The sequence below is a fragment of the Sceloporus undulatus genome, chromosome 4 (genome assembly GCF_019175285.1).
Source record: "Sceloporus undulatus isolate JIND9_A2432 ecotype Alabama chromosome 4, SceUnd_v1.1, whole genome shotgun sequence".
NCBI lineage: Eukaryota > Metazoa > Chordata > Lepidosauria > Squamata > Phrynosomatidae > Sceloporus > Sceloporus undulatus.
In genome coordinates this window covers 242568043-242583236 of record NC_056525.1, presented here as the reverse complement: position 1 = coordinate 242583236, position 15194 = coordinate 242568043, and the positions used below count along the sequence as shown (strand labels likewise).

The window sequence follows — 15194 nt, the reverse complement described above, 5'->3', positions numbered from 1 at the left end:
ACAACACTCCAGGGCAATTTACTGAAGCTTTGCAAAATTCCATGACAGTTTGACTGTGCAAGCTGCAGTCTGGCCCTCCAAATGTCTTAATTTAAGTGTGCTGTAATGGTTATGATGTTGGCTTGGGACTTGGCAGAGTCAGACACTCATCCCTGTTGAGCTGTGAAATTCTCTGCATGGGAGCTACTCTCACTCAGCCTGAGATGGTGAAAATTAATTGGGAAGAATAAACCTCACAAAATTGTCATTGGGAGGATAAGTTGAGAAGTGAGCCTTAATTGCTGCCTTGAGCTCATCAGAGGAAGACATAATGGAATTGTAACTATTTATTTATTTATTTATCCAAGCTTTCAGATGCAAAGATAAAAGACGATTGTAATTTAAAGCCTTACTCCTTAGTTCAAACCAGTAAGTTAGATCGTTGGTGGTATTACCTATTTTCAGAGCAAGGCGGAATCCCAAAAATCTACAAGGGCCTGCTTTATCTTCTACTTTTGTATTGAAATTGTTCCTTTTGTTTTTCAGGGAGATCCAGGTCCTGCAGGCCCTCAAGGACCACGAGGACTCAGAGGACTTTCAGTGAGTTTTCCTCTAAAGGAATTCTGGGGGGAAAGGATGGAAATTCCAATGAGTCTGACTGTGGGGCCTAAATCTTACAACTTAAAAATTCAAAGTAACTGGAAAAAAAAGCAAGTCAACAAACCATTTCAAAATGAATCATTTCTAAGGAATAAGGGTGAACATTCTTCTGAAGCAGAGGCCTTTGGGGTGATTTCAAAATGCCCTTTTTATAATAATTTTTTGATTGCTATTTTAATACTTTTCTTTCAGGGCAAGAATGGGCCACCAGGACCACCAGGAGAGACTGGCCCTTCAGGTAACCCAGTAAGTACTGTATTTGTTGGTATGTCAGCAACATGTACATATATAGACAGGATGGACTGTGAGTTGCAAGCCATGCTTCCTTATCACATGGAGAGAATATCAACATGCAAAGGAATCTTATAGCACCTTTGAGACTAACTGTGAAAAAGACATTGTAGCATAAGCTTCCATAGACTTGGTCAACTTCCTCAGATACTTCCTCCCCATGGTAAGCATCAGCAGTGGAGGGAGGAACATTTTGGACATTGTGCCTGGGGCTAGAAAACAGAACTTTGTGCTCCATCGAAAAAGAGATTTGCATACATATAATACATCCTTATACTTATGTATGTCACTAATAGAATTCTGGACTATTTGGCTTATCAAGGGATAAGACTCTTAGAAATGAAATCTTTAAGAAGAAAGTGGCAAATAAAACTTTCACATCTCAGGATAACAGAACAAGGTAACTACTGAGAATAAAGATTTGTCAGAAAACCATCTAAACCTATCATTCATTATTATTTCATGAAACACTTAATACATGTATTGACAGTTTCTGTAACTATGTTCTTTTTGCCACATTGGCAGTTGTAATAAGTAAGTGGTCTAATTAAGGGTGCCTGGAACATATTTATCATTCCTCTTCAGTATCTTTAGGCCTACCTGTAGATACCAAAGACCTGCCATGAAGGGGGATGCATCTGAAGTGATCTGAATACACTTGATAGTGCAGGACTTTCCAACAAAAGAAAAAGTTTGGAAAGCTATTTCATACATCTAGGTCATTATTACGTACATTGACCTTCCAGGATTTCAGAGAAGAGTGTTTCCCAGACACACGTGGGCATGCCAAGGATTGAATCTGGAGACTTATCCATGCAAAGTATACTTCATTTAAAACATGAGAATGCATGAATTCTAAAGATGTGATCATATTTCCACCAAACATTTCCCTGAGCAGATTTTGTCTGGGATTCAGCTTCAGGATCTCTTGCACACTAAATAGGAAGCCCCTAAACCGACAAGCAAATGCACCACCTGAGGCCACAGGTTTCCACAGGTTTATCTAAAGACATTTTATTACCAGTTCAAAGGTGGCATTGGGTTTGAGGGAGGTTTGGTAGGAATGGAAACTATGACCCTGGATTTTAATTAGAAGTTGGGAAGAACTGGAGGGCATACAAAGCTTGCATTTCTTTTATGGGAGGTTTTTATATATCCCCTGGGTATATATAACTCCAACTCAGTCCTGATAATACATGGAATTTTGGTATGCTGGATAACTATCAGGATAATGCATACACAGTTCCTCTTTTTATTTGCTTTTACTAATTTACTTTTTGCTTCATATTTGCTTTTACTAATGTTGTGTTAGTAGCTTGGCATTGTAGCACAGTGGAAGATGGAGTGAGGAGGAGAACATTTTTAACTGTAAAGATCAATATTAACTTGATTGTCAGTGCCATTATTGAAGCAGGCTTTCTTAGGGCACTTGTAGCACGTTGATTCCACTTTAACTGCAAGACTGGATTTTGTAGTTTCATAAGGTTCTTAGAGTTTTCTTCTAGAGAACCCTATGGCCTCCCCAAACAACAATTCATAAGATTCTATAGGCCATCACTATGGCAGTTAAAGTGCTATTGTGCAGTGTGAAAGAGGTCTTAGGGATATGGCTGAGAATATGGGGTAGAATTTCTGTCCTGTTTGTCTTCTCAGGGTCCAAAAGGAAGCAAAGGTGAAACAGGCAGCCCAGGACTTCCTGGATTCATTGGCCCACGTGGACCCCCTGTAAGTAGCAAACCAGTAAATCCAGCATGGGATTGGTGGAATCTTACCTGTCAGTCATTGACTTGTGTGGCTTGTATGAGAATCATGAAGGAAAGGCCCTGAAGAATTTAATGACTAGAGTTGGGATATGAGTTACCATTTCTGACAGCGGTGCTAAATTCTTTTCATGCTTTCTATTCCAAAGGGAGAAGCTGGTGAAAAGGGCCCTCCAGGGAAAGAGGTATGTGTTCAAATATCTTTAGCTTCTGGTGATGGTACATTTCAGCATGTAGAGCAGTAATAGCATTATCTCCTCTAGAGCTATTTCTCACTGAAAAGAAGAAACACACCCACAAAATAAACGTTATTATACCATGGTACCAGGTGGCTTCCATGTCAATGGGTTATTGAATCTACTCTCAATGTTAATCTAAACTTAAAACGCGCTGTCCAAAGTGCCAAAGCTATTTTGACCATGGGATTCTAGAGCTCAGCCAACTCCTTTAAAAGTTAGACTAAAACCCACAGAAGATTCATGGCCCTGAAAGGCCCTGGCCCCATTGTTATTATGGATAATGGGAATGTACAGTGATTATCCTCTCCTACAACTTCATAACAGTGATTTTGCCTATATTATTATGTGAATGTTTTATTCTACTTCATAATACTTTCTACTTTCCTATCCATGGGTGTTTTTCCCCCCTGGGACCCCCTTGGATAGGAAAAATATATATACTGAACCCCATATTAGTCAAAGGCAGAGGCATGTGCATGCTCAGGGGCATGTGTCACCATTGGTTAATATGTGGCAGGGCAATCCACAAGACTTCCAGTCTGCAGATGATTAGCCCACCAATATGGCAGGCTCACTGTGTTAGACATCTAGTCTTCTCCATATTAGATTCTCTGACTAGTATTGGGCTGTAATTTCCCATTTTTCAGCCATATTTGTAGGCCAAGAACAAATACACAGGTGTATGCAAGCACACATACACAGAGACCATGTGTCAGAGATATTTTAACTCTTTTCATTGAACACAAAATTCCCTGGAGTTAGATACTTCATCTTCTCAGGAATATTGTGGAATAGCATTTAGTCATTATAGGGAACCATTAATAAATTTGCCCTCCACTTTTGGAACCTGTGCAAGGGAAAAAGAGGAAAAAGAGGAAAAAGAGGAAAAAGGGGAAACAGCTTTACACCTCCATCTTCTGGCAAATATTTTCAAGACTTTTGTCCCACCTTCTTAAAGGAACTCCAGCCAGCCAGCCTTTCCCCCATTCAATTCTTTTTCACAACCCACCAATTATTTGTCTACATTTCCCACTGATCAACTATTTTTCTTCTTCCAAGAATGTCCTCCTTTCTCAGTGTTTTCTCCCATCATTAGCTCTTGTTCTGACAGCTATTATCTCCCCAGTTTCCTTACAAAAACTTCTCCCTTGCCCCATTTTTCACAATCCTCCAAAGCTCCTTTTTTTCTTCTACATTCAGAGTTTCAGTAGACATCAGGGTGAATGTTTTGTTATATCTTCACCTTGTCTCTGGTGTTGAACAAGGATAGCACATAGGCATAACTTGCAAACAAAAACAAAATGTTTGTGTTTCTCCTCAGCCAAAATAGTTTTGTGCATTCAGAAGAAAGCCAGAAGACTTTCCTTACCAATATAGAAATTCTTGAGGCTGGGCCTTTTTCTTGCCCATTAATGCCTATCGCTGGATTGTCCATAATTTACTAATGCTTAAAAATTCAATTACCATAATAATATTTGTTAAATATGCATATACTGTATGTAAACCCACACTATGGGGACCGTACTGGAAAAAGTAATGGGTAGATTAGGTTCCTCTCAATAACTTCATCCAAGCAGATGAACACACACCCCTCCCAAAATCCTTGAAACATAGTTTTGGCAGTCATGATATATTTGAGCTTCCAGTTGTGAAACTAGGACAAATTGTGAACACAACAAAAACTTTGCAATGCGATTTTTAAAGTCATGAAATACTTGAATTTTTGAAAATGGAACTGATTGGACATCAATCCTCCATCAGCTGACCTCAAACATGTTTGTGGCAACATGCAGAAGAATATACTTTGTCAAACATTTATTTCACATGTGCCATTCTTTACAAACTGGGAGATGCTGTACAAAAGAAATCAGAGACTGCTAATCATAATTGGTTTGGTATCAACAATAGCTATTTTAGACCTTTGGCAGCTTTCTCTAATATGTTCAGTATCAACATATTGTTTCACACTGTATTTTATATATTAAAATTATATATAAATATTACAAAGAATAAACATGCTACCATTAATTCATTTCATAACTGGCTCTCCATTGCCCTCTTTCCTTCCTTGCAGGGCTCTCCAGGGAAACCAGGTGAACTTGGAGTCAAAGGTGACAGAGTAAGTTGGAAAGCTTCTTTAATATCAATGAACAACCAGCATGCCAAAGAGGTTTAAGGAAAGTTGACAAATGCCAAGAGTGGCTTGGGTAGCCATTTCCTTAATAAAACCCTAAGTCTAACATAGCAAGAGATGGCCATTCCTTTGTATTGGATTTGCTTTAGAATAAGACAAGCTATTTCCTGCCATACGTGTACATGCATTCAGACGCACACACATATGCACACATATTATAATATTTGGACATTTCTGAGTATATCTGAATGTATATACTCCTCCATCCCAGTTTAACAGTCAACAGTGACTTGTAAACAACTCAGGTCCATGTTGTCAAGTGACATAGGAAGCAGAAGTCACTTGACCATGGAAGGCATGGCAGATAGATAGGGATGAAATGCACTAATCGGAAGTATCAGCCTTACCCTTACAAAGGAGCTTATCTCATGGACAAAAAACCCAACTGCACCCAAACAGGAAAGTAGCTGGATTGCGGGATGCAGGTGGGAATTATCACACATAATTTGCCACTGATTCTACTGGGCGAGTGCAATCCAGCTGCATCCCATGTCCTAGCTGCACTTTGGAGGCCGCTTTTCAAAGCTTCTAAGTGATTCTGTCTACTGCATTGGTCATTTCTCCATTCCAGAGATCAACTAGGGCTTCAACAGCATACCAACCAATGCAGGAGGAAACTTCCACATTGCCATCAGGAATCCATCCAGATCCATAAGCCTCCTGGGGTGGATCACCTTAAGGGGTCCCCCACCCTTGCAGAAACAGTAGAACAAATTGATAAATTTTATTCAGTTTATGTTAAATTGAACACACACACACATTATAAAACACTAATAAAAGAGGACAAGAGACAGTACCTGTACTGCTCTAGTTAAAAGTTCCTTCTATAGCAATCAGCTTCACATTCCAGTAGCCTGCCTGAACAGCAAAGCCCTTGCATGCTGGCGAAAAGACAAGGAAGAAGTCAGCCTAGTAGGACAGTTCCATGCTTTCCCCAATTTTTACATTCATTAGGCTGCTTTTATCCTACAGGGAGATCCTGGAACAAAAGGTGAAAAAGGACCTGCAGGAGAAAAAGGCCCACCTGGAGAACCTGGACTTCCAGGTCGGAAAGGACACACTGGATTAATGGGTCCACCGGGACCTTCAGGAGATACAGGGCAGACTGGACCCCCTGGTCCTCCAGGACAACCTGGATTTCAAGGGCCTAGGGTAAGTCCAGAAAAATTGAATTTTGGAAGGTTAAAAAAAAAAAGGTCTGTGTTTTTCAACAGATTTTGTTACATAGTTTTTCCACTGAAGATGAGCTATGAACTACATCTAAACTGTGAAACACTGTTGCATGTTAGATATGAATGATCATAGTTACCAAATCATAGTAATCAAATTCTGTCAAATACCTAAACAGCATAATACCATGTAAATATAGATCTGTTGGGATCCTGTTAATTTCTTACATATAGAATTGGTTGGACATTTTTGTCCAGTGCAAGAAATTCAAGATTGTGGAGGCAAAGTCATGTGTGTTCTGTCCTTGCTCCTGTGGAACCATTTCATATGTAAATGTGTATGCAGATAGGTGTGGACCTGAGATGTATATACATACAAGCATTCTGTTATGTGTTCAGTTGTGTAATATTACCCATCATCATAAGGGTTGTAAAACACAATCAGTGTGTAACTCTACATCAGTGGTTCCCAAACTTTGGTTCTCCAGGTGTTTTGGATTTCAGCTCCCAGAATTCCTGACTTCTGGCCAAGCTGGTTGAGGCTTCTGGGAGTTGAAGTCCAGTATACCTGGAAGACCAAACTTCGGGAATCACTGCTCTACATGTAAAGATTTATGCAACATAACCCACATGTAGGATCTTAATGATAGAATCGGATCCGGATTTAAGCACATGCAACTGGGTAAACATCAAAAAAACTGTATAACTTTGTCATTTTTTTTTACATTACTGTATTTTTTATTTATTTTATTTTATTTATAAGCTGCCTTTCTCCCAGAAAGGGACTGGCTCATAGATAAAATAGTTATAAAATTTTACAATAAAAATTTGAAAACAATTAAAATCATTTTTCTGAAATTTATATAAAAATTATAGAACACATACAAAAATTAAAAACATAAAAAGAGAACACACACTGTGTAAAAGCCTCCGTGCCAATGATGTATGTATTGAATTTATTTTCATGTCTGTACCTGTGCTTAAATGCACTCCCACACAGAGTATTAGTGTGCACATCTTTAGCCACAGAGAATGCCAGGAGATAGGCAATTGCACTTATTTCAGCCAGTTGAGAAATAATTATATCTTTTACTGTGAAAGGTTACCAATGCTTTCTGCAAACTGAAACTGCTGTAGGCATAATATATGTAAAAGCTTCCCACACATATACAGTCCACCTTGATACAAGGGGACCAATTTTAAGCACTGGGGAACTCAGGAGAGGATTGAAAGAATAGGCTTCTTTCTATTTGAATCAGTGCAAAATGGATTGTAGCATATATGGTTTTGCCTTGATTTTGTTTGTTTTTAAACTGAAATTAAGACAGATAAAAACTGAGTAAAAATGACTACAAACATAGGAAGTGGTTCCTAGATGTTACTCAAGCTCAATATGGCCATGAAGTAATTTTACTACTTCCCCTCCAAAGTATCTTGAGACAGCCACAAGTTGGCCATGATCTTGGATGTTAAAAAAAAAAAAGACTCATAACTGCTGTCATTTTTAAAATAAGGGATGAGAGCTTTGTTTCTTTATCAGAGTAGAGCAACTTCCACTTAGTCTGCTGCTCTGTCTTCATCAGTGCTAAGCTGGAATTTCACAAGTAAAATATGAGTGTGATGGTCCCTGTTCTTTGTCCCCAGCATCTGGTACTCTTTCATAGATATCCTGTCCCTGAATGTAAACATCTGTCATGGTGAACAGAGCAGGGTGGCACAAACATGTGCAATCCCTCTTTGAAGCTATCTAAGTTAGGCACCATCACCATGTCTATAAAAAGAGTTATGCAGTGCTGAAGGACTTCATTTTGTGAGCCCTGAACCTGCTGCCAGACAATTTCATAAGTGAAGCTCGACATTTAGCAATATATAAGAAAGCAAATAGTATCTGAAGAATATTAGAACATTGTAGATTTTGTTTGATTGGGTTTTTGTTGTTGTTGTTGTTTATGGTGTTTTGTTTTTTTTAAAAAACAGTGCCTGGAATTATCCTGGGATTGCTATAAGAAGAGAGTACAGCAGACCCCAGATGATTTGTTCTGCTCCCTAACGTGTTCTACCATTTGATCACTGACATTACATAAAAGAGCATTGAAATATGTACTCACTTTCTCCTCCAGGGGGATTCTCCATCAATGGAAACGTTGCGAAGACTTATCCAGGAAGAGCTAGGAAAACAACTTGATGGTGAGAATTATTATGGTGACACCCACAAAAGGACTAACATAACCTCCTATTCAGAGACATATCCCATTTTAATCTGAAATATCAGGATGCATGGAGTGAATAGTTGCCCAGGAAGGACCTTTATAATATGTGTCTGAGGAAGCAGACCACTTCTATGAATGTTTATGCTACAACTTCTTTTGCATAGCTAGTCTCAAAGGTGCATCTCTTTGCATACTGATAACTTCCTATGTGTTATATATGTTCATTCACTTGTCTTTTTAAAACTATACACACACACATACACCATCACAATTAAAAAATAAAGACAAAGAACATTTTTCTGTATTCTAACAAGATCTAAGATTATCTTCAATATTTCATATTCCGTCTTTCTTCATCTCCAACCTTATGTTTATTATATCTTAATAGATATATCTACATTACCAGTCTCTATTCAACATATATCTCTACATTACTTATGCATCATCATCCTTATTAATCTATACTTAATTACTTCCTCTAGTCATCCTGGTAGGTGGTCCTATCTATAAATCAGCTTTTTGTCTTATTCTCCAACCTAATATATGTAGCATAAACATTCTATTGATCATATCATTTAAAGTAATGTACTCCATAAAATATATCAACATTTCCCCATACTTTTTCCTTTTCCTAGAAATATCTTAGTGTCAAAGAAAAGCTTTTTAATGTTTCTGTCTCTGCTTTCTATCTCTCAGCCAACTTCTGGGTACAAATTTTAATTATAGGTGACCAAACTTCTTCCGTTGTCTTAACATCTTTATTGTTCAAAAGAGCTGTCAAAAGTTAGATGTTGATATGGAATTTTTATGGGACTGTTTTTTGAATTTTATGTCATATGAATGAATTTTAACTCAATTGTAATTTTAAATTTACAATCCGCAGGGAGAAGTGGGAAATATATATATATATATATATATATATATATATATATATATATATAATTATTATTATTATATTGTTTCCTCTGGGAGTCTCTGAAAATAACCCACTTGCAGTTCACACTGACAAATGAATAAGTTCAATTTGAAGTGTTTTCAGCGATATTTTCCCCTCTGTCAGTCACTGCATTCACTGGGCCAAGAGAGCAGGAGGAGGGTCAAAGGGTGGGCAAACACAGTTAATTTGTTAATTTTTGCTTCCCCACCAGTGATCCCTTATCACATCATAGTAAATTGATTCCTATCTGCATCCCATTCACACTGACGCTGAATCGATTTGTCAATTTGAGTCTTCAAATCGATTCTTGAAATTGTTTCTGACCTGCATCTGGTTCACATTTGTGTGGAATCAATTTATCAGAAAAGACGTGGAAAAAATTGGTGTAAAAAAGATTGCTGGTTAAATGGGCCTAGAGCATCCCCCCCCCCAAAAAAACAACAACACTTCAACAATTCGGTTCAAGTGCAAACCAGGGTCATCTGAACAGCTTCATACCAAGTTGCAAACTGGTTTAAAACATAGGGGAATGAGGTCTCAGATTATAGAAAATAAGAGGATAGCCACAGTTCCCAGAGAGCTTCAGTAAATGGAGAGGATGCAGAAACACAGTATTAAATCAGGTTCTGACAATGAGCTCAAAATAAGTTCAAACTAAGTATACTTGACACTATTGAGGGAAAGAAAGATGCTTTCAAAAAGGATCTATAATCAGATCCAGTTTTCCCTTTTATGTTTGCAACCTACATAATAATGTTCTGTATTTGTGTGTGTGTGTGTGTGTGTGTGTTTGTTTTTCTGCAGCCAGGCTGCCCTATCTCATGAGTCAGATGCAACCAGCACATGTCAAAGCACCTCAAGGTAGGCCAGGACCTCCAGGATCACCAGGAAAGGAAGGTCCCCCAGGCAGAGCTGGACCCCCAGGAGAACCTGGTAGACCTGGACAGCCAGGTTCTGAAGGACCTGTAGGACCGATGGGACCGAAAGGTGAGAAACCTTAAACATGATTGAGCAGAAATTGATCTGTAATCTAGAAAAATCCTCCCTCCTCCCTTTTTTTTGGGGGGGGGGAGGCTCTTGTTTAGATTATGGATAATTTATGGAGTGTGGAATAATAGCATGGTGCTGACCTTATAAAACCAGACCAGTCTTTAAAACCAGCAACCTAGTGAATAGTTATGTTCTTTTCTCTTCCCCATGGCATTTTCATAATAAAAATTATGCTGCTTTCAGCAAAATCTTGCCATATTCATTTGAATCTCCTTGGCAGGTACAGATTATACTGTACAGTGAATGATAGCCCCAAAGTATTTATATTTCCATGTGAATTTGATGGAAAATATTGACAAATCCTGTGAATTCCATGGGAGGGGGGGGGGAATCCTCATAAATGTATTGTGAAAATGTTAATCATTTTCTGATGAAGACCAAAATTATTTCCCATGCTTCTCATGAAAGTAAGGAGAGAAACCATCCATTCTCAAGCATGTGGAGTAATCTGTTAGGAAGGATGTTAGTGATGGATAGATTCATCATCCCACTGTCATGGGAGCCCCAGCCATTCCTGGTCTAGTACTTGATCTCACAACCTCTTTGTGATGTCTTCCAAATATGTGAAAATTAAAACTAGGAAGCTGTTCACACACTAATCCTAGTGTATGTCAGTTCTGTCACCTCAAGTTCCTAAGCTTGCTGTTTTGAAAAGCAAAATTTCATTCCCTTGCAGTTTATAGGACTCTCCATGGAATCCTGGGTAGGCTACTTGTATTCATAAGAACATGAAAGGGATTCCCCTGAAGACTTTTCCACTAAATGTGGCCAGATTGGAAATTTGATGAGGAGCACTAGGGCAGGACTACATCCACAGTCCTATCTTCAGCTTCAGTTGCTACTGTCATATTTTTAGAGGAACATGAGACTAGTTCCACCGGACTGGGCAGACATGTACAGGATTCAGTTGATGCTGTCTATGAATATGTTATCAGCAGAAAAAAGATAAGTAGGAATTAGCGAAGTACAGTTCAGAAGTGTGTAGCTACTTATAGAACACAGTGGTGGGTTTTTAAAGAGAATGTGAGTGTTATAGAATTTTTGATAGAATCATTAATACAATTGAAAGAAACATTGACAGGAACAGGGATTGTAGCCAGGAAATCAGAAGAAGATTAAGAATGGGGAGAAAGGTTATGAAAGAACTAGAAAAGATCCTAAAATGCAAAGATATACAACTGAGCACAAAAGTTAGAATCATACAAGCCTTTGTATTCCCTATTACTATGTATGAATGTGAGAGCTGGTCACTTAAGAAACAAGATGGGAAGAAAATCAGTTCATATGATGTGGTGCTGGAAAAGAGTGCTGAGGATTCCATGGATAACACAAAATACAAACAAATGGGTCCCAGAGCAGATCAAGTCAGAAATCTGCCTGGAAGCCAAGATGATAAAACATAGGCTGTTATACTTCAGATATGTCATGAGAAGGAGCAACTCACTGGAAAAAACAATAATGCTAGGAATGGTGGAGGGAAGTAGGAGGAGAGGAAAGCCACATGCTAGATGGATGGACTCTATTAAGCAGGTCATATTGGATATGATTTTGGAGGAACTAAGCAGAACAGTGAAAGACAGGGAGTCTTGGAGATGTCTCATCCACAGGGTCGCCATGGATTGAGATCGACTCGAAAGTGGTTAACAACAACAAAAAATATATTTTGTAAGAGTCATGTGCCAGCTCTGTGCAAGATCTTGAAATTCTGATAATCAAACCTAGTTGCATCTCCCCCACCAGGTGAAAGAGGAGACAAAGGAGAAAAAGGAGATGCAGGCATTGGTCAACGGGGTGAAAAAGGTCCCCCAGGAATACCAGGTGAGTAGTGGATGTTTTCTTAGGAAATGTGACTCTTCATGGCATAATAGATAGAAATTTAGACTTGGGGAATCAGTTCTTTACAAATAAGGAAAACAACAACAACCTTCTGTCAGAAAGCTCTGGTGCCTCAACAAACTACAAATCCTAGCATTCCATAGCACTGAGCCATGGCAGTTAAAGGTGTGTCAAACTGCAATAATTCTGCAGCGTAGATGTAGTCTTGGTCACAATTTGATGGGGATATCTGAGTGGTGGTGATTAGGGACATGTCAGTGTGTTCCACTAGACTCCTTTGAAGAAATTGGCCAAGGAAGAGACCTGCATTCTAGGGCTATGGGACTGATGTGCAAGATATGGCTCAATCTTTATGTTCAATCATTTGCAGCCACCCAGAGCTGTGAGGCACTGGGAGAGGATGCTTTTTGAAAGACCACCCTTCACACCTTATGTGTGGTTGGGGAAGAAAAGTGGAATGGTTGCTTCACTTCTCTTGATAGGCTGGGGGTATTTGTCTTAATCTGACATGATCTAAATTGTTAGTTTGGGACTTGAAGACACGACAACAACAAAGGTTGCTACTCCCTTCAGTTCCTCTCTGCTGATAAACAATAGTGGTCCTAGTTCAATCAAGCTTTTGTGTCTGCCTCTTTATTTCCTGTCTGCAAAAGATAATTCTTTCATCAAGGTACAAAGTGTTGGTTGTTACCTTTAAAGCAGTAAATTATTGGGTCCAGGTTACCCATGGGATCACCTCCTCCAATATTATTTATCCCATACACTCAGATCCTCTGGGGGTCATTCACTCTATTCAGTTAGGACTAAATTGGCAACGTTCACCCAGAGAACTTTTTCTTCATCTGCCCGTACACTGAAATAACCTATTGGAAAAGTTTTGAAAGCTGAATATGCTATCTGAATGTAAAGCAGCATTAAAGACCACTCTTTTGGCAGGCCTATCCAGATGAATGTTAAATTATGAATTTTAAACTATGAATTTATTGTTTTATATGTATTAGTCTTGTACAGTGCACCCTTGTCTTACATGGGGGATCCGTTCCAGACCCCACCGTGTAAAGCAAATTCTGCATGTGCTTGGGAGCTGAAGTCCAAAACATCTGGAAGACTAAATTTTGGGAATCACTAACCTAGTGCAATCATGTATATTCAGAATATCATCCTTGTGCCATGCTCCTTACCCATAATGTTTTATTCCGCAGGTGTCCCAGGTGAACCTGGCTATGGCAAAGATGGGGTACCAGGCGCACAAGGCCCTCAAGGTGAAGCAGGTGTGCCTGGACTTATGGGGCCCGCAGGTCCTCCGGGAGCCAATGGACAATGTGACCCATCTCAGTGTGCTTACTATGCAAGCCTGGCTGCCCGACCCAGTAATGTAAAGGGGCCTTAAACCCAACTGTGGACCTCTTATGGACCTTCTGAAAACTTGAATGAAACACAGAAGTCGTCAGGAGACCTAACTGTTTTGCTTTTGTTTCTTTACAAGAGGCCTTTTAGACTATTAAAACCATCCAATGCTGCCGGTCGGTCAAGTTTGTTATGATTAAGAAATTATTAATTGATATTCTTTTAAAAGGTGATGAGTCATTTCTTTTTTGTTTTGTTTTGTGTTGTTTTTATGTTCTGTAATGTCAGGGACAAATTTTAAATGACTTTAAAAAAGAGAGAGTCTCCCCCCAATATAAATACTGACAATGAAGTATAACTACATATGGACAGAATTAAGCTTAGCACAAGAAAGCAAAATTGGCTTTATCCCTTGGGTTGACATACATCACTTATCATAAGGGATGTCCCCTATTTGAGGGTTGGAAAGTATTTCTTTTTATAAAAATTGAACAAGATGGGGTGTGTGTCTGTATTTTCCAGTGTCAGCTGGAAAGACAGAAAAGACATAAGACATAAAAACAAAAATGTATGTACAGTGGACCCTTGGTATCTGCTGGGGTTTGGTTCCAGGATCCCCCATGGATACCACAATCTGTGGATCCTCATGTCTCATATGCATTAGCATTAGTAAAATGGTATCTGTTATATAAAATGGCAAAATCAAGATTTGCTTTGGGGGATTTTTTTTGGGGGGGGGGGGGGGGGAGTGGGGAATATTTTCAAGCGTTGGATGGTTGAATCCACGGATGCAGATCAGTGGATATGGAGGGCTGGTTATATCATGCAGTTTGTGAGTGGGGACAATATGTTCATTTGACAGAGAAACACACGGCTAACTTAACTGAAATCTATACTTCCATAGGAGGAGTAGCTAATACCCCAGAGGAGAGGATCAAAATTCAAAATGACCTTAATAGATTAGAAAGCTGGGCCAAAACTAACAAAATGAACTTCAACAGGGAGAAATGTAAGGTACTACACTTAGGGAGGGGAAACAATGAAATGCACAGCTATAGGATGGGGGACAGCTGGTTTAACAAGACTACATGTGAAAGAGATCTACAGGTCCTGGTAGACCACAAATGGAACATGAGTCAACAGTATGATGCTGCAGCTAAAAAAGCCAATGCAATTCTATGCCCAGATTGAGGGAAGTAATAGTGCCACTCTATTCTGCTTTGTTCAGGCCTCACCTAGAATACTGTGTCCAGTTCTGGGCACCGCAATTCAAAAGGATGTGGACAAGCTGGAGTGTGTCCAGAGAAGGGTGGACAAAATGGGAAATTGTTTGTAAAGCATACCCTATGAGAAATAATTTAGGGAGCTGGCTATGTTTTGCCTGGAGAAGAAAAGGGTAAGAGATTATATGATAGCCTTATTTAAATATTTGAAGGGATGTGATACTGAAGAGGGAACAAGCTTGTTTTTTGCTGCTCCAGAGAATGGAACATGGAGCAATTGATGCAAGCTACAGGAAAAG

At 39.0% G+C, this 15194-nt stretch overlaps 1 protein-coding gene across 1 annotated transcript in view; it reads left to right on the top strand.

Annotated features, from left to right (window-relative positions):
- COL22A1 (collagen type XXII alpha 1 chain) overlaps positions 1-13857 on the top strand; it is a 236856-nt gene extending 222999 nt beyond the window's left edge. The window contains exons 56-65 of the mRNA XM_042466288.1: positions 526-579; positions 832-885; positions 2584-2655; positions 2840-2875; positions 5004-5048; positions 6096-6275; positions 8413-8479; positions 10244-10426; positions 12230-12307; positions 13528-13857. Coding sequence (XP_042322222.1) covers positions 526-579; positions 832-885; positions 2584-2655; positions 2840-2875; positions 5004-5048; positions 6096-6275; positions 8413-8479; positions 10244-10426; positions 12230-12307; positions 13528-13715 — 957 coding nt within the window. The 3' untranslated portion in view covers positions 13716-13857. The remainder of the gene's footprint in view (positions 1-525; positions 580-831; positions 886-2583; positions 2656-2839; positions 2876-5003; positions 5049-6095; positions 6276-8412; positions 8480-10243; positions 10427-12229; positions 12308-13527) is intronic.
- The last annotated feature ends 1337 nt before the right edge of the window (positions 13858-15194 follow it).